The sequence below is a fragment of the Petaurus breviceps genome, unplaced genomic scaffold (genome assembly GCF_028583685.1).
Source record: "Petaurus breviceps papuanus isolate PSGF00001 unplaced genomic scaffold, PetGlider_PUasm1.0 90977, whole genome shotgun sequence".
In the NCBI taxonomy this organism is placed as follows: domain Eukaryota; kingdom Metazoa; phylum Chordata; class Mammalia; order Diprotodontia; family Petauridae; genus Petaurus; species Petaurus breviceps.
Window position 1 is genome coordinate 54573002 of NW_027187391.1, and position 18868 is coordinate 54591869.

An 18868-nucleotide genomic window follows, 5' to 3' on the forward strand; every position below is an offset into this window, starting at 1 on the left:
ATTTCCTGACTCCAAGTGTTTTTCCTGGCTGTTCCCCATGACTAGAAAAACTTTTCCTGTCATCTCTACTTTTTGGCTTCAATGGCCCCCTTCCAGTCCCAGCTAAAGTTCTACCTTTTAAGGTGAGGAAGAGGATGATAGCATTTATATAGTACCTAATGGCCAGGCACTGTGCTAAGTGCTTTACAACTATTATTTCATCGGGAGATAGATGCTATTATTATCCTCATTTTACAATTGGGGAAACTGAGGTAAACAGAGGCTAAATGACTTGTCCAATATCACACAGCTAATATGTGTCTGAAGACAAATTTGAACTCAGGTCTTCCTGACTCCGGGCCCAGCACTCTATCCACATGCTACCTAACTACCTTTCCCAGTTTTCTGTGCCTTCCCTCTAAAATTATCTCTAATTTATCTTAAGTATTTGGTATTTATATATGTATATATGGAGAGAAAAGAAATAGAAATAGTTTTTACATAGCTGTTAGCATGTTGTCTTCCCCATTAGACTGTGAGCTCCTTGAGAGCAAGGACTGTTTTATTTTGCCTTTCTTTGTGCCTTCAGTGCTTAACTTAGTTCCTAGCACATAATAGGTAATTAATAAATACTAGCTTCACATTTGTGTTCTTAAATTACTAGAATTTTTTTTTTAATTGACTCCCAGAAGAAACACTAGGAGCTCAGATAAAAGAACTTAGAATAACAGAGATGATTGGAGCACATGACTCATCTCTTCTTCCCTACTGGGTTCAGGCTTCTTTTCACTTATTGTCTCACTACAGGGAGGTTGGGAATCAGCTCTCCTTTGCCTCCACCGCCTGAAGACTAGGAGTATGATTTCTAGCAATACATGCATTACAGCAAAATTCAACTAAAAGGCATATATGGCTGCCCTATGAAGCTCATTATAATGAAATTTTGCCTGTACAGTCAGCTCTTTCTCTTCAGGTACCACTTATTTCCCTGTTATTCAGACATTCCATGGCTGTCCCTCACACTTGCCCAGCGAGCTTCATATTTACCATTTAGCTATCTTTCTTGCAGCTTATAGGGGTCACCTAATCATAATTACTTTCCCTTTCATAGCCTTGCTTTTTTCTTTTGAAGTATTGTTTACATATTTCATTGTCACATATTAATTTTTATTTTGCTGGGTTTTTGGTGGGTGTTTCTCTAATTTGTAAGTTCAGGAAAATTGTATTTGTCTTTTCTCTGGTGTCAGTTATGGAATACAAACATCGAAATCCTAAGAATTCTTTATTGTAGACTGTATTTTCAGCTCCTTGCCTATCTCATTTAACTCTATCTCTAAGACTTTCCGGTTGGCACAGTCAAGAAGTTTTTTTTATAGGCTAACCAGTTTTATAAAACCATCATTAGCTTTATTAGTCTAGAGTTGATTATAATTTGAAAAAGTGACACTAAATTGTGAGAGACTTTTAGTGGGAAGAAATGTAACATTCAAAAGTGACACTAAATGATGCAAACATTTTTTTTTACCTACTGCAGGTGCAAAAGTCAAGAAATAAGCAGTTGCGAGAAATGTTTCCAGATGGCTTTAGTATTCATCATGCTGGAATGCTTCGACAGGACAGAAGTTTGGTTGAAAATTTGTTTTCTCATGGACATATCAAAGTTCTAGTTTGTACAGCTACATTAGCATGGGGTGTCAATCTCCCTGCTCATGCTGTTATCATTAAGGTAAGAGGTTATCCTTCTCATACGTTTATGTATCTGTTTTAAAACAAACCTATGAAACTATTCACATTGGAAAAGATTGTGTTTTAGGTGGTCTGATTGACTTTAAATGGTTTTCTCCATTGAGAATATAGTATGTATTATAAAAATTTAACTATATCATCGATTATGATAGGATTAGGTAAAGTACACTTTTGAAATCTTACCATATTTGCCTAATTTCTGCATTCATCTCATCCGGATTATGTTTGTATGTGTTTATGTTAATTCTTGTTAACTTTATCTTTATCCAGGGAACACAAATATATGCTGCAAAAAGAGGTTCCTTTGTTGACCTTGGAATTTTAGATGTCATGCAGATATTTGGTCGAGCTGGAAGGCCACAATTTGATAAATTTGGGGAAGGCATAATCATAACAACTCATGATAAACTCAGCCATTACCTGACCTTGCTTACTCAACAGAATCCAATTGAAAGCCAATTTTTGGAAAGCCTTGCAGATAATCTGAATGCAGAGGTAAGATCTGATTAATGATAACTAGTAATCTTAGAAACAGTCGGTTGCTGAAAGACCTAGACACTCTTGGGAAGAAGTCGGACAAAACAAACAGAAAAACAATGTTCATCTAGTCAGGCTTTTTCAAAATTGGCATATTTTGTTGGAACTGTGAATATTATTGTATAGAAAAGCAGTATGAAAACCTCTCATGTAATCTACAGAATGTCTAATCCAGATTTAAATATCATAGTATACAGCTGGTAAATAACAATACTATAAATTACAAATAAATAGACTGACAGTGTAGGATTTCTAAACATCTTTCTGTCTCCATCTTCTTTGGCTTTCACTAAACATTCTCCATATTCTCCCATTTAGTATGAAGGATAAATTCCAGAGTTTAGCATGAATATTCACATAAAAAGATTTCTAAAAATCAGTGTTTGGGAAGAAACATAATATTTCTACATTATAAAATTGTTAAATGTATGCCAAAATTCAGTCAAATAAATTAGTGAGGCTGTTTATTCTGTTTCTTGTCAACTAATAGTTTTATTTTCAATATATTTTTTAAAAGAGATACCACATATCATGTTCAATATCCAGTCTATTTCATCTTCTTCATTATAGCTGTTTTGTTTTGTTTTTTTATTTTATTGGGTTTCAGATAGTAACTTTTTTCAGGAACAACAGAATAACAATAGTTCACATTTATATAATGTTTTAAGTGTTTCTTCACAAAAACTCTATGAGGTAAATAGTGCAAGTTGTTAATCCCAGTTTACAGAAAAATAAACTGAGATTCCTGCAGGTTAAGTGACATATCTACAGTTATACCTCTAGCAAGAAGCAAAGTCTGGGCTGAAACCAGTATCTCATAATTCCAGTTCCTTGGCGTTTTACATTAATCTATACCGTCTCTCTGATGAAAATCCTCACCTTCCTAGTTGGTAGAAATAGTGGTATTTTACTTCTCTCTTTTTCATTATCCAGAAGCAAAAAATCCATTTTGAAGATAAAGACCGTAGGATAATAGTCCTTCTTTATTTTGGAAGTATCAAACTTTCATTAGAACTATATGTTAAAAAAAAATTTCTCCCAATATAACACATTCTACTCTTATATTTCTTCATGCAAATGCTTCTTGATTTAATTAATATTTATTTTAATCTTTATATTAATCTTTTTTATTTTAATCTTTTGGGATCTGCTTTGTACCTTGTTTGGTTACTAATTCTTCCCTGTTGTGAATAGTTCATATTCCTGTTCTTTATTATTACTCTTCTTACTTTTATAATCATGTGACTGTTTACATTTAAGTCATATATCTTTTGGGGATTCTTCTGGAATATGGTATGACAGGCTAGCCTAAATCAGTTTTATGCCAAGTTTGCTTTCTGGTTTCCCCTAACATTAGTTGTCATTTTTATTTCTAGATCAAATGACCCCTTCCCTTGTGTTTAGGTATCATCGTCATTTTTGGTGTATTGGCAGAAATTTGCCCTCAACAGAAAATCTTTAATATTTTGAGTCAATTTTAAAAAAAAGCGTTTTGAGGTTTTAAATTCTAATAGAATCTTGCTAGGTTAACTCCCATGTATTTTTAATTATTTTTATTTATTTTGAATAGAATTTTTCTAGATCTTCCTCCTGCCTTTCTTTGTAAATCAGAGAAACCTGTTATTTTTGTAGCTTTCCTTTCATATGTCTTGCTCAATGAAGATCTTGTACTTGATTGGAAATATTTTTCATTATGTTTATATCCTCTATATGATTGTCCATTGCCCTTTGGGTTGCCTTCAAGTTGAATTCTTAAGAGGTTGAGGCATTTCAAGATTTGCAACCACAGAACACTAAAAGTCACTGAAGCCAACCAAGCACAGAAATGACTTCAGCTGGAAAATACATAATCTTGTAAAATGAAAGGTGTTGGCCAAAGACCACACAAGCATTTGAGAGCACAGAGGAAGGCATGGGTAGAAGTGGAGTAGCACCTGGAGGGGTAAGATATAATAGGAGTTGGATTGAGGAGGGTGGAAGTAAGGGAGAAAGCAGAGGGAAAAGCAAAAGAGGTTCAGAATCACTGGGGTAGGAGGGGGATGAGACTGCAGACATATGCTTAATCATTGAGGAATGAAATCAGATAGATTATCAGTGTCTGGACCAAAGTCCATTGAGGGACAGAGGAGATAAGACTGTTTAGGGCCCTCCCATGGTGTTCACCCTTGTGACAGGTGGTGACATAAAGTCGCTTGAGGCTTAGAAGGCTCCCCTCACAATAGGAAAGAACAAGTGAAGCTGCTACCTGGGTGAGGCACAGGAATCAGAAGCTGACAAATAGAAGTGGGTCTGGTCTGAAAATGGTCTGCAGAGCATTGGAGAAGGCCGTATGGCAAAGAAAGAAGCCAGAAGACGGAAGAATGAATCCAGTCTGGTACAGGGGTCAAGGGAGAGGCCACAACCTGTCAGCCTAAAATCCTAGGCTCCCTGGGAAGACCCAGGGATGAAGGCAAAGGCCACAGACTGACTAGGTCTGGATCCTTATAAAACGGTGCTCCTGGGATGTCACAGAGACATGTTCAGGTACTCTATCCAGGTCAGAAATAAATAGATAAGTGACCTGGGACTCCTTAAATGGAGGTTTTGGAGCTCATGGCTCTGCCCTCCAGTAAGAAAAGAGGGTACTGATGAGGTGTGAGTACCAGGGCTGATTGGATCTTGCAAGATGATGAGATTTCTCAGTGGTGATGATTTTCCTGTGACCATAGTGAAAAAATATAAGGAAGTCAAAAGGAGTGCAGCCTAGTGGGAGATGAAGGAGAGTTAGAGTGTCCCTCTAAAAAAGCACTCTCTCACCACACATGCGCAAACACAAGTACACAGACACATTCTCTCTCTCTCTCTCTCTCTCTCTCTCTTTCTCTCTCTCTCTCTCTCTCTCTCTCTCTCTCTCTCTCTCTCTCTCTCTCTCTCTCTCTCTCTCTCTCTCTCTCTCTCTCTCTCTCTCTCTCTCTCTGTCTCCCTCTGTCTCTGTCTCTCTCTGTCTCTGTCTCTCTGTCTCTCTCTGTCTCTGTCTCTCTCTCTCTCTGTCTCTCTCTCTGTCTCTCTCTCTGTCTCTCTCTCTCTCTCTCTCTCTTTCTCCCCATAAATTGTAGTGATTTTCTTATTACTTCTACGATCAAATATAAAATGCCTTTTTAAAGCCTTTCATAATCTGGCCCCCTCCAGCCTTTTCAATCTTCTTACACCTAACTCCCTTCTACTTACTCTGTTCATACACTGTTCCTTGTCCCTGAAATGTTCTCCCTATACCTCTTGACTTTGCTGGCTTCCTTCTGCAAAATTTACCAGATCTTCCTTTATGTTAGTACTGGCCCTCTGAGATTACTTCCAATTTGCAAGATATTTATGAAATATGTACACAGTTGCTTTTATGTTGTCTTCCCTATTAGGAACTGAGCTCTTTAAGGGAAGACATTTTTGCCTTTAAAAAAAAAATCCTTCAGAGGTTAGCACCATATCTATAACATAATAAGTACTTAATAATTGCTTGTTTTCTGACTGAAATGACTGACTAAAATTGTAAAGGACACACCAAATGGAAATCAAGTAGAAGGTGTTTTTCAGCATTTCTGTAGTAATCTTCTGTCATCATCAGTAGCAAAAGAGCCATCATGATTAGACTTTTAATGCTTCAATTCCTATATGGTTCTATAGGGAAATGGCTCATAAGAAAAAAAAGTGAGGAAATGTGCCTGGCCTGACCAAGTATGTAACACAAGTTAGTGACACAGAAGAAATATGGTTTTTAAGATACAGCACAGAGATTAATTTTTGAGATTTTAATGAGGGAAAAATATTAAAAGAATGGGAACAAATTGTGTATATTATTATTACACCTATCCAAAAGGTTGCCAGAACAAGAAGAGCTTAACAAATCCCAAATTTAGATGACTATAAAAAAAAGCTATGTGGAAAATGATTTATTCATGTCATCTTTGATTTAAAAAAATAACTATCAGGAAAATGACCTTTCAGATCACTGTATATTATTATTAATAGGATTTTGTGTGTGGTTTTAGTAGAATCAAATTACAAATGACCCAAAATACAACAGGAAGCTGCATGGGCATAGTAAACTATAGCATATTACCAAAGATCCTTAGAGCCAAAAGCTGCATAATCCAGAATCATAGTTATAGAGTTGAAAGTGACCTCAGAGACCATCAAGATACAACTTAAACATACACATGATACCCCTGGACATTAATTGCAGGAAATAAATAAATTGAGACTTTGATGCAGGATTCTTTGTATTTCTTGAATTTGTATTCATCGAGTAAGAACAAATATATTAGCATATTATGTAATTGTATTTTTCAGATTTTCTTAAATTCTAAAGCAAATTTGATTATACTTAAAAGAATTTGGAATTTATGATGCACAAAGTAACAAAATTCAAATGCTTAGAAAGAAAAATAATTGTGAAAAATCACCTATAATATTGTCATCATCCTTTATTATATTTATATATTTTCAGGGTTTAGGTAAAGACAGATTCAATAAATACATTTCTCAAATCAAAAAGAATACATAACACAATGTCTAAAAATTTAATATTTATTTGAAAACAAAACTATTAACAAAGTTTCAAATAAAGCATTTAATTTAACTACAATATAATCAAATAAAGTTGTTTGGTCAACACAGTCTTCAGGGGGAAAATCATCATTGCTTAATATTTAGTGTACTCTATGTACACAAAGATGTGATCCCTATTTTTTAGGATTTTTATACTCTTAATACTCATTGAGTACTTGAGAAATAATCATAAAACCAGAGGCCAAATAACAAGAAATTAGAGGATTGGAAATAACATTTTAAATAAAAATTATTATAAAAATCTCTGACATTAGATCTCCTTAGCCTTTAATATTAATGTCACTTTTAGGCATTGTGATTTCACATTCCTAAAAACCAGGAAAAAAGACTATTAGAAAAATATTGCATATGTTTAATAGAGCTGATCTAGAGAAAGCAAATTTAATCCGAGCTGTCTCAACTAGGGGGCTAGAGGACACTATTAAGTGGGATGGATGGTTAGCAACTTGACTAGTTTTTGATGGGAATATCCAGGACTGTGTAATAAAAGAATAAAAAGACAGACAAACTTCTTCGAGTCCTTTGGATATATATAGTAATAAGACCCAATTTGTAGGCAGCATTAAGTTCTACCTTACTCTTGCCTAATTTTTAATGAAGAAAATCTGCCTCACTGTGTTAGCAGATGTATTTTCAAGAACTGAACCCACGAGAGGGGAAATTTTTTTAAAATTATTTTTTACTAGTCTAATCACTTTTGGCAATTTTTGACTCTGTATATTACTCAGCTTTTTAAAGATTAAAAATCTAGAAATCTGGGGGTAATTTTTATAGTAGACTGAAGAGTACTAGATAAATTTATGATGTCTTTTTTAAAAATTTAAAACGAATTTTCTTTCACTGCATTTTAATTTTAAATATGCTATAAAGTATAACATATTTGCTTTTTATATAAGATCAATTGCTTATCCTACTTTGTTTAACAATGTAACAAAGTATCTTGGTGCTAAATTTGATTAGAGGAAGGTATCGTAAAATAATTTCTATTGCATCAGACAAGTGCACTTAAGTAGCTACTACCTACAGCAACCATGTAGAAGTAATTACTGATTTTTGTCGCTAGGTGGCGATCAAAGATTGTTATCTAAAAATGCACTGCAATAATTTTATCGTTGGGTAGATGTATTTTTTTTATTGTAAATATCCAGAAGTCTTCTTTTGCATATCTCTGCTAACTGTGTAGTCTATTCCCTCTGTTCTTTTATCATTATTGCTTTTTTTTAATTCTTGATTTTTTCCCGTTGATACTTAAGAGCATGGTAATTTTTTTGTTCATAAAATTATCTAATTTCAGAGTGGTTTATTATTTTTAAATGGCTTAATGTATTCCATGATAAGAAAGCATTTTACAGTTTTCAATTACAAGTTTGGAAAAGAACTTAAGAAAGCATCTGGTCTTTAACCTTACCTTCAAACTGACTTTCCTTAAAGCAATACAGATAAATGAATGTCTGTCCTATTATTTAAGATCTCTAGGGAGTGAAATTGTAGTTTCCCTTGTTGTAACCCATTCTAGGATTTAATACCCCCTTACCACAAGGAAATCCTTAAGAGAATAAAATTATAAATTATCCTTCCCTTTTGTCAAGTTTGATGCAAATGAGTGTTCCTACTTGTGGTTTTGAAATTACATTATTTTTTACAGTAGATGAGACAGAGAGAGAGAGAGAGAGAATGTGTGTATGTATGTGTGTGTATGTGTGTGTGTGTGTGTGTGTGTGTAATGTGTTTTCTTTTATTCTTCCTGCCATTTCTCTTAATCTCTTTTACTGGTGAATAGTAGTAAAAGTATTTTAATAAATACACTTATGTCATTATATAACTCCTTTATTAATATAGTTAAATAATGGTACTGATTTTACTTTTACTTTTGTGATTCTATGTTAGCAATTAGAGATGTTAAAAGATTGAGACACTGGAATGTGAACTTTGTTTTAACTGTAATTTTTTTCATTAGTATTGACCATTTTAGAGATGCATTCTTTTGGATATTTGGAAAAATGCATTGTAAATATCGGTGAATAGTCACAAAATGTTTGGGAGTTTGATAGACTATTTTTTGTTGTTGTGAGGGTAAAATTATTGAACAATAACATTATATACATTGTGTTGGTACATTTTAAAAAAAATTAAATGAAAAACCTCAATTAAAGGAAAAGTAATTATTTGTACATCTGTTGTCTTTATGTGCTGTTCCTATCATCATTTTGTTGGTATAATTTTTTTTTCATTTCCTAAGACTTCTGTATTGTCTAAAAATACATTTCTACTTATTTTGGATCTGTCAGAATTGGTAAGCTCAAATTTATCCAAGTTACTTTTTAATGTTATTATTTTTCATAAAATTATTTTTATTAAGCAGCATTATGACATAGTAGATTGAGAGATGGCCTTGGAATCAAGAAGACCTAGTTCAAGTCAACCTCCAGGCAACACTTTAAGACTAACTTACAAAACAGTTAATGATCAGAATTGGTAGGGAGAATTTGTCTGCATTCATGAAATCACAGATCCAGGTCAGAAAAGGTTTTTATGAATTACAAAAAACATATATAAAGTTCAAATCATTGATTTAAAACTGATATACTAAATCAGAAACTAGATTTTACTTCAGACTAATAATTAAAAATAAAACATGAAATTTAAAATTGATTTGTTTGAAATGAATATTTTTTCTAATAAAAATTACACACAGCTATAAAAACTAAAGAATAAATAACATTTCCATTATTCCAATATAATTTGGAGACATTATAAATAAAATGAAGAAAAATATTCCAATGAAAACTTTTATATGACCATATTAATGAAATATTATCTAGAGAAATTGTTACAGCTTCAGTGTATTTTGCTCAGTTTCTTTCATAAAGCTTTTATATAATGTAAAAGGTGATGTGTATGTGAGTCTCAAAAAGGGAAATAGAGGTATTATCTGTGATGACTGTATATATGGATACAGTAAAGAAGCCTAAACTTAAAGAAGTTGTTACAGTGAAGTTAATTCACTTACAGGTTTCAAACCTTTTATATTTTTAATTCATTTTCGAGTAGAACATATTTTAATAATGAATGATAAAAATGTCCTTATATTCTCTATTTGAAAAACATTGTTAACCAAATATAAAGTCAAATATTAAGAGTTGAAAGGCATACAATAGGCCATCTAGTCCTATACCCTCATTTAATAGATAAGGAAACTGCAGTGCTATCCATTAAGTGACTTGTTCTTGGTCATATAATGAAGAAATGGCAGAATTGTTACTGGGACCCAAGTTCTTGGACTCCATAGTCACCACTTTTTCATTTTGAAAACAGCATGCTCATTATTGCATTTTCAAACTGAGATGGAGTTTCTTTTAAGTATTAAGAGAAACGCTTATAAATTATTTACTTTCTTTTAAAGTATAGATCAATTTAAACCCCTTGCTTATGAATAAATCTTCTTGATTTTATGCTTATAACATGTTTAATTTTTGTCATATTTGGTCTTTCAGATTGCTCTGGGAACAGTTACTAATGTGGAAGAAGCGGTGAAGTGGATAAGTTACACTTATCTTTATGTACGGATGAGAGCAAATCCATTAGTATATGGCATCAGTCACAAAGCCTATCAGGTATAAAATGCATTTAAAAAAAATCAGATTTGCTTTTTGGTTCTGTAATCTATTCATGATATGAGGATAAATATTTGCTATTGCCGCTTCATCTGACAACAGCTATGTGCCTAGAAGAAGGAAAGATTTTTCATCTTTAATCAAAAGTAGAAAGGAAAATCAATTTTACTATCTGTGGTCATATTCTCTCTCAAAACTTTTACCCAACAATACTGCTAAATACATTTATTAATGATCAGCAAGTTACCTGTTCTTATTTCCACAATTTAAAATTTTATTATGTTTTTCTAGTACCTTAATAGAATTTCAATTTCTGAAGTATCAAAATAGAAAACCTGGCAAAACTTTGAAAATAATAGATTTATGCTACATATTATATATTCTTCTCAAGTCTATTCTTAGCACACAATCCATAATTAAGAAATAGCAAGTAATGAGCTTTCATTTTCTAAGAGTTTTAGAATTGAGATCAAGATTTGTTGGGGGTTTTTAATGTGTTGTGTGGTTACTTATTATATGGTTGGATATGAACACAGAACGTGAATCATCTTTTTGTGGTTCATATTTATATGACTTATGGTGAATAAGAAAGTTTGTCTTTTCTTTAGAGCCATAATTTTAAATATTCCCTAATTATAGATTAAAAATCAAGTTTCTTTCTAATAAAGAATGTTTTATAGTCATTAACTAGCCATTGATGACTAAGACCCAACTTTGCTGACACTGGGAATGCATTGAATATAATTCATCTAATTTTCTCTAAAAGCATTTTAAAAACTTTTCTAGGTACATATGCTCTTTTGCTAGGTATATTTTTATATATACAAATAAACTCTGCTGTCATTTTTCCAGTCATTGTTCTTTGCAACATTCCCATGAGGTAAATTTGTAGATGACAAAATTGAGGTACTAATGAGAAAAAATCAGACTGCAAGCTAGATCCAGTAGATTTCCTATAATTTAAAATTATTATTGGTGGTGTTGATATCACCATTCATTGTTTGAAACTTATATCAAGTTTCAAATGGGTCTCTCATTTTATAGACATTAGGTAGAATGTCCTAAAGGTTTATTCATCCCTCCTCAAATTATATATAAATTGAGGCTCAGGGAGGGAGTAATGACCATGATCACAGAGCAAGAGACAGGATGCAAATCTCTGTTTTATAATTCTAAGTCTAGTGATCTTTCTAATATATTCTGCTGTTTACCTTACTTAAAGTTACCAGTGATATCTTTATTGCTAAATATAATAGCCATTTCTCAATCCTGGTCTTTCCTGATTCTTCTGCAGCAGTTGACATTGTTAATTGCCTTTTCCTTCTAGATACTCCCTCAACTCTAGGATTTCATAACACTGCTCTCTCTTGGTTCTCTTTTCTATCCAACTTCTTCTTTGTCTCCTTTACTGGTTTTTTTTTTTTAAGCTATCGGGGTTAAGTAACTTGCTCAAGGTTACACAGCCAGTTATTTCTGGGTGTGGTGCTGAGTGTCTGAGCCCGGATTCGATCTCCAGGTCATCCCAACACTGGAGCCGGTACTCTTACTCACTGAGCCACCTGGCCGCCCCTAAGCAATTGGGGTTAAGTAACTTGCTCAAGGTTACACGGCCAGGTGTTTCTGGGTGGGTGCTAAGTGCCTTTACTGGTTTTTCATGTCTTCTCTGCAAACCATAGATGTCCCCCAAGACTGTCCTGGATCAGTCAGTCAGTCACTAAACATTTATTAAATGCCTCCTTTGCATCAGTTTCTGTGTTAAGTAGTAAGTATACAAAGAAAAGTAGAGACAGTCCCTGCCTTCAAGGAGCTTACAATCTAACATCCCTCTCTTTTCCTTCTACACTATCACACTTGGCAATATGATCAGGTCCCAAGGGTTCAGTTATTACATCTAGGCAGAGGACTACCAGATCTTTGTATCCAGCTCTGTTCTGTCACCTATATTATCAGTTACTTTTTGAACATCTCAAACTGGATGTCCTATAGGCATTTCAGATTTAACATGTCCAAATTAATATTCGTAATTCTTTCAAATTCTTTGCCTTTTTCAATCCTAACTATTACATTTAAAGGCACCACCATTCTCTCACTCATCCAGGCCCACAACCTATGTCATCCTCAAAGTTTCCCTTAGATTTACTACACTTACCCAATCCATGTCTTCCCATGTTCCATTTTTTCCACTCATACAGCCATAACCCTAATTCAGGCCCTCCTCAACCCTGGACTAGATAGTTGGCTACTGAAGTGACCATTTGCCTACCCTTTTCCCTTCTCCTCCCTTCACATGCAGACACACACGCACATGCACGTATACACACACACATATTCAGTGATGTATAGTGGTTCCACATTACCTCTAGGATCTAATATGTTTCCTATTTCACAAACTGGTCCCTTGCTACCTTTTTAGTCTTTTTGTATACTTTAATGCCTTTTACACGTTCTACAATCTAGCTACATTGAACTATTGCCATTCCTCACAAGAATCTCCATCTGCTGACCTCTGAATTTCCATTGCTCCAATCTTGAAATGCTTTGCCTCCTCGTCTCCACCTCTTAGTTTCCTTGACTTCTTTCCTTTTCCATTCTTCCCCAACACCAGCTGCTAGTGCCTTCCATTCTGATACTACTTTCTAATATATATGTATTTGTTTATGTGTGTGTATGATTACTTACATTTTATTTCCCACATTAAAATGTGAACTCCTTGAGGGTAGGACTGTTTTTCCCTTTCTTTTTATCTCTAGCAATTCACCTCAGTAAGTACATATATATACACACATAAGTATATATATATATATATATATATATATATATGTGTGTGTGTGTGTGTGTGTGTACATAAGTATATAATTTGACTACTAATGAAATATGTATATAACCTATAATATGTAAAACCTATAAAGTTGCATGTGAATAATTTAAAATAGGAGATATTATGTTTCCAAATGTATATGTCCCAATGAAAATTTTCTGAGAAACTTCATGGAAAGAAATACAAAAAAACAAATATTTATGTCATAAAGTAGATAGGAAATACAGAGCAAAATAGTAAGCAATTTCTACACATTTTACTATTTTAAGGGAAGTAATTTATTTTAAATTTTCCTTCCTCCCAAAATATATGGCATCTTTCTACCATAATTTAGAGCTCTTTCAATTAGTGATATACCTATCTCACTATATCTATGTATATAAGTAATATATATTTTATTCTACTAAGTGTGAAATTTTTTTTACCTATGAAGTTCATGATAATTCAATTTGTATAATTTCACTCTCATTCACTGATTTAGTAATATAAATTTCTAAATGTTGTATTTTACAAACCTGAGAGTGAATGTCTACTTATTTTTAGCTCAGTTTATTGGTAATATGCCAATTCATCACACACAACTACTAAAGTCACTATTTTCTGTAATCCCTGTGTATGTATGCCTTTTTGTTTCTCTCTCTGTCCCTTCCTCTCCCTCTTCTGTCCACCCATTTCCTCTCCTTTCTCTTTCTTCCCTCTTTTCCTTCTCTTTCTCTCCTTCTGTATCTGTCACACACACACACACACACACACACACATACACACACACACACACCCCAGCTCTGTGATGTCATTGGTTTAGGGAAATGTCATTGAGGAAGCTCAACTACTGCAGATCAGCCGTATATTTTTTTTTTCTTTTTTTTGAGGTCAGTTGGGGTTAAGTGACTTGCCCAAAGTCACACAGCTAGTAAGTGTGTCAAGTGTCTGAGGCTGAATTTGAACTCAGGTCCTCCTGACTCCAGGGACGGTGCTCTATTCACTGTGATTCACTGTGCCACCTAGCCACCCCCCAGCAGTATAATTTAACATCTTAAAATTGACTGGGCCACAGGAGAGGTTAAGCAACTTGCCCAGGAACACATAGCTACTGTGTATCAGAGACTGTTCTTTCTGCTAGCTCTCTAACTCTATTACATCAGGCTACTGCTCCACCATGTATTCAGATTCTGTTTTAAAATCTATTCCTAAATTTTACAGTTTTGGTTAAATTTTTCAAGAATAAAAGGAAGACTTGTTGATAAGTGATATCAGTTCAAAATAGTAATTACTACTGCTTCATCCCTAGTCATTTAAGGCAGCATTGGACCTGGAGTCAGGGTTGCCTGAATTCAAATCCTGCCTCAGACACTCACTGACTGTGTGACCCTAGGCAAAACACTGCACTTCTCTTTCTGCTTTAGCCCTTCTCTGTAAAATGAAGATAATAACAGCAGCTACTTCCCAGCATTGTGATGATTGCATGAGTTAATATTTGTAAAGGTCTTTGTAAACCTTAAAGTGCTATGTAAGTGCTAGCTAGCCAGTACCAGTAGTAGTACAAATAGTGCTAGTAGTAGTAGTAGTGGTGGTAGTAGTAGTAGTAGTAGTAGTAGTAGTAGTAGTAGTAGTAGTAGTAGTAGTTCTGGAGTCAGAAATACCTGAGTTCCCATCTAGCCTCAGATCCCAATTAGCTCTGTGATTCTGGACAAGATATTTAACTTCTAGGTGCCTCAGTTTCTTCATGAAATGGCAATAATTGCAACACCTGCCTCACAGGGTTGTTGTGAGGATCAAATGAGTTAATATTTGTTAAATGTTTTGCAAACTTTAAAGTGCTATATAAATACTAGCTATACTGTCTCTGCAGACAAAGGTATCCATTGGCAATTAGGAATGAATATATTGTACTATAGGGAAATAATTAACAAATTCATTTTCTTATGACTTGAATTAATACCAGTGTAATCTAGACCATAGAAGGCAACCCAAACTATCATTTCTCCTAGTGAGAGAAGAATAATGTTACAGTCTTAAAAATTCTTATTTGGTTAAATGGTAGAGGAGGAAACAATGCAGATTGTTTATTCTCTATTCAATTTGACAAACATTTATTAAGTTACGGTGTGCAAGGTACCATGTTTAAATATATCAAAACTTGAAGAATGCCTGGTGGCACAGATCAATCACCAATTTGCCAAATTTTAATTTTATATTTTAAAGACTATTATAGCCATAGTCTTACTATATAAATGAATAATTTATCTGTGTACAGTTCTTTTTTATATTTCATGGTTATAATGTAATTTTTTCAGTGATTACATAAGTGTAGCTATAAAGTTAAAAGGAATGGTTTCACCTAGTGTTCTAACAAGATGTCAGTAACAGAATTAGGTAATTGTTATAACTACCTATTTAAAAATCAGAGTCCAATAAAAATGATATTTCATCGTTCACTGAGTGTGTCCTCCTTCCGTAGATGGACCCAGCATTAGAGAAACATCGAGAACAATTAGTCATCGAAGTTGGACGAAAGCTAGACAAAGCCCGCATGATTCGTTTTGAAGAACGGACTGGATATTTTTCTTCAACAGATTTGGGCAGGACTGCTAGCCACTACTATATCAAATACAACACCATTGAGGTATAGTAAATAAAATTTCAGTAATACATTTATTTAGAGCATTTTTTATATGACTAGATATCTTTAATTTCTTCATCTGAAAAATGCCTGTTCATACCTTTGACCATTTATCAATTGGGGAATGATTTATATTCTTAAAAATTTGATTCAGTTCTTTATATATCTTAGAAATGAGGCCTTTATCAGAGATACTGGTTATAAAAATTCTTTCCCAGTTTTCTGCTTCCCTCCTAAACTTGGTTGCAATATCTTTGATTGTGCAAAAACTTTTCAATTTAATGTAATCAAAATTATCCATTTTGTATTTCATAATGTTCTCTATCTCTTGTTTGGTCATAAATTCTTCTGTTCTCTATAAATCTGACAGGTAAACTATTCCTTGCTCTCCCAGTTTGCTTATAGTATCAGCCTTTATATCTAAATTGTGCACCCCTTTTGACTTTATTTTGGTATACAGTGTAAGATGTTGGTCTGTGCCTAGTTTCTGCCATACTATTTTCCAGTTTTCCCAGCAGTTTTGTAAAATACTGAGTTCTTATCCAGAAACTGGAGTCTTTGGGTTTATCAAACTGTAGATTATTATAGTCATTGAGTACTGTGTCTTACATACCTAACCTGTTCCACTGATCCACCACTCTATTTCTTAGCCAATATCAAATAGTTTTCATGATTGCTGCTTTATATTACAATATAAGATCTGGTATGGTTAGGCCACCTTCCCTAGTATCAGTTATATATTTATTAATAACCTGGCCCTTTTCCTATAGAGAAAAAGTTGAAATAAGTTAAGAATTTTTTTGTACTAGGCCTTTGATTTCTTTTGTTTATTATAGAGAACTCCCAATGAGAAAAATCATTCTCACTGCAGTGCAGTCCCTGCCTTTTAATTGGAAGTCTTAAAGAGTTGCCTGGGACCCTAAGTGGTGAGGTGATTTACTCTTGATGCCAGAGCCCCTCTGTACTAAGAGCTTGAATCTCAATCTTCTTGACTTCAAGGCAGCTTTTTATCCACTGTGCTATTCTGTCAGTATCCCTTGATGTGAAGGTTCAAGCCCTGATAAGTTCTACAAAGCTGAAAAGCTTCATGGTCTGGCAGCAGACTGTCAGCTTTAGCTGAGGCACTAGTCTAGCAAGGAGTACAGGAGCACAGCACATCACCAGAAAATTAGCTGTGTGGTGATATTTTTGGATGTGTGCCCCACAGCCTATGTTTCATGTGTTACCTCAAGCATCAGAAATTGGAAAAACTCTTATGCTTGAGGTCTACAAGAGACAGAGGGAGCTAGGCTTAGATGGAAAGAGAGTAGCCATAATTTGAACACTTCAGGTCAAGTCTGTTAACTGGGTGACAACAGGGCATCTGAATCCAAGAGGCTGTGAACTATAGGTAAGTCAGTTGCTGGTCAGATTTCAGATAGGTAATATGCTAAAGATGAATAGCCCCAAACACAGGATCTTTAACTCTTTGTCCTAACTCAAGCTCTATGTGTGTGTGTGTGCGCGCGCGTGTTACCCCTAATCACTATTTATTTTGTATACATCTAGTATTTACTTGATTGTGAATATATTGAGTTCTGTGGCCCCACCCTTACCCCCAGTAAATGTGGACATTGTCTCACTCTTGTATTTATGTTCCCATAAGCAAGCATAGTGCTTGGAATGTTTTTAATAGGTTTTTAATAAATTCTTGTTGATTGTTTGATGACTTGATTAGAAACTTACATGCTTTACTCCGGCTACTACTATCCACTTAATTGGTCCCAGGAATGTCCAAATACCCATTGCTAAAATGTAGGGCCAAATATCATAAAATATATTTGACAACATGAGTAAAATGTGTGAATTATTTCTCTATACATTTGCATCATAACTATATGGACCATCTTTCATCGTGTTCTGCATTTCAGAGGACATCCTAATGTATTTATCAGTTTTCTTTCAGCGTTTTGAAATCCAGTTTCTGACTTTTTATTGTACTTGTATCTTTTTGTGATGTCATCATATTACATTATCTTATTACTCTTACCCAGTAGTTCAGAGCTAACTGTAGATTTTCCTTGGCTCAGTTACTGCTTTTTTCAGCAACTCAACCACTTTCTGACAGATTGTCAATTACTTTATGTTACTCATGCATTGGGTGTTGGGGTTTTGGGAATGAATTAAATGCAAGAGCACAGTAGAAAGGTAGTGCAGTGTAATAAGAAGAGCAAAATGCATTTGGAGTCAGGAAGAAACTGAGTTCTCATCTTGCCTGTAAAACTTAGGAGCTGTAGGACTGATCTTTCAATGCCTAAGCATCTTCATTAGTATCATGAAGATAATAATGCACATAGTATCTTTCACAGTGTTGATGTGGAAGTGTGTGCTGTGAACCTTAAAGCTCAAAACCTTAAAGAACCTTAAAGCTCATCCTAAGGTATTATTACTACCATCATTACACAGTTGTAAAAAATATATTTTTTTAATGTTGCCTTCAGGCCACCTCTGATTCCTATTTCTGACCTCCTTTATGCCCATTCCTTCTATTTTTCATTTGGTTCAAACTAAACCTGCATATCCTTAGTAAAATTTTCAAAGCCATTGGCAACAGTAGACAAGCTAGTTCCACTTTTTCTACTGTTGCCAAAGGCTTTGAATTTTATGGGATATGTAAGTTGGCAAGTGTTGCACTAATATTTGCATATGTATACACTGAAGGAGAACAGGACCCTGATCTTACAATGGCTCTGTTAGAAAATTTAAATAAATTTTTATACCTTTAGAGATATTTTAGCTAATGTAATTTTTAGAAATGGATTTTAGTCTTATTTAAGTAAATGAGTTGATACTTCCAAAGCTGTAATCTAGGGAATAAAGAGTGTTCCATAGACATAATAATCTCTTGATGTGTTCTAAGGAGAGGGTGTGTGTGTGTGTGTGTGTGTGTGTGTGTGTGTGTGTGTGTGTGTG

The 18868-nt window shown here is 34.1% G+C and overlaps 1 protein-coding gene across 3 annotated transcripts in view; it reads left to right on the forward strand.

Moving 5' to 3' along the window:
• Nucleotides 1-18868, forward strand: part of ASCC3 (activating signal cointegrator 1 complex subunit 3) — a 373754-nt gene that overhangs the window by 182732 nt on the left and 172154 nt on the right. For all 3 annotated transcript variants that reach the window (XM_069077160.1, XM_069077161.1, XM_069077162.1), the window contains exons 15-18: nt 1514-1705; nt 1996-2220; nt 10359-10478; nt 15755-15919. In XM_069077160.1, coding sequence (XP_068933261.1) covers nt 1514-1705; nt 1996-2220; nt 10359-10478; nt 15755-15919 — 702 coding nt within the window. The remainder of the gene's footprint in view (nt 1-1513; nt 1706-1995; nt 2221-10358; nt 10479-15754; nt 15920-18868) is intronic.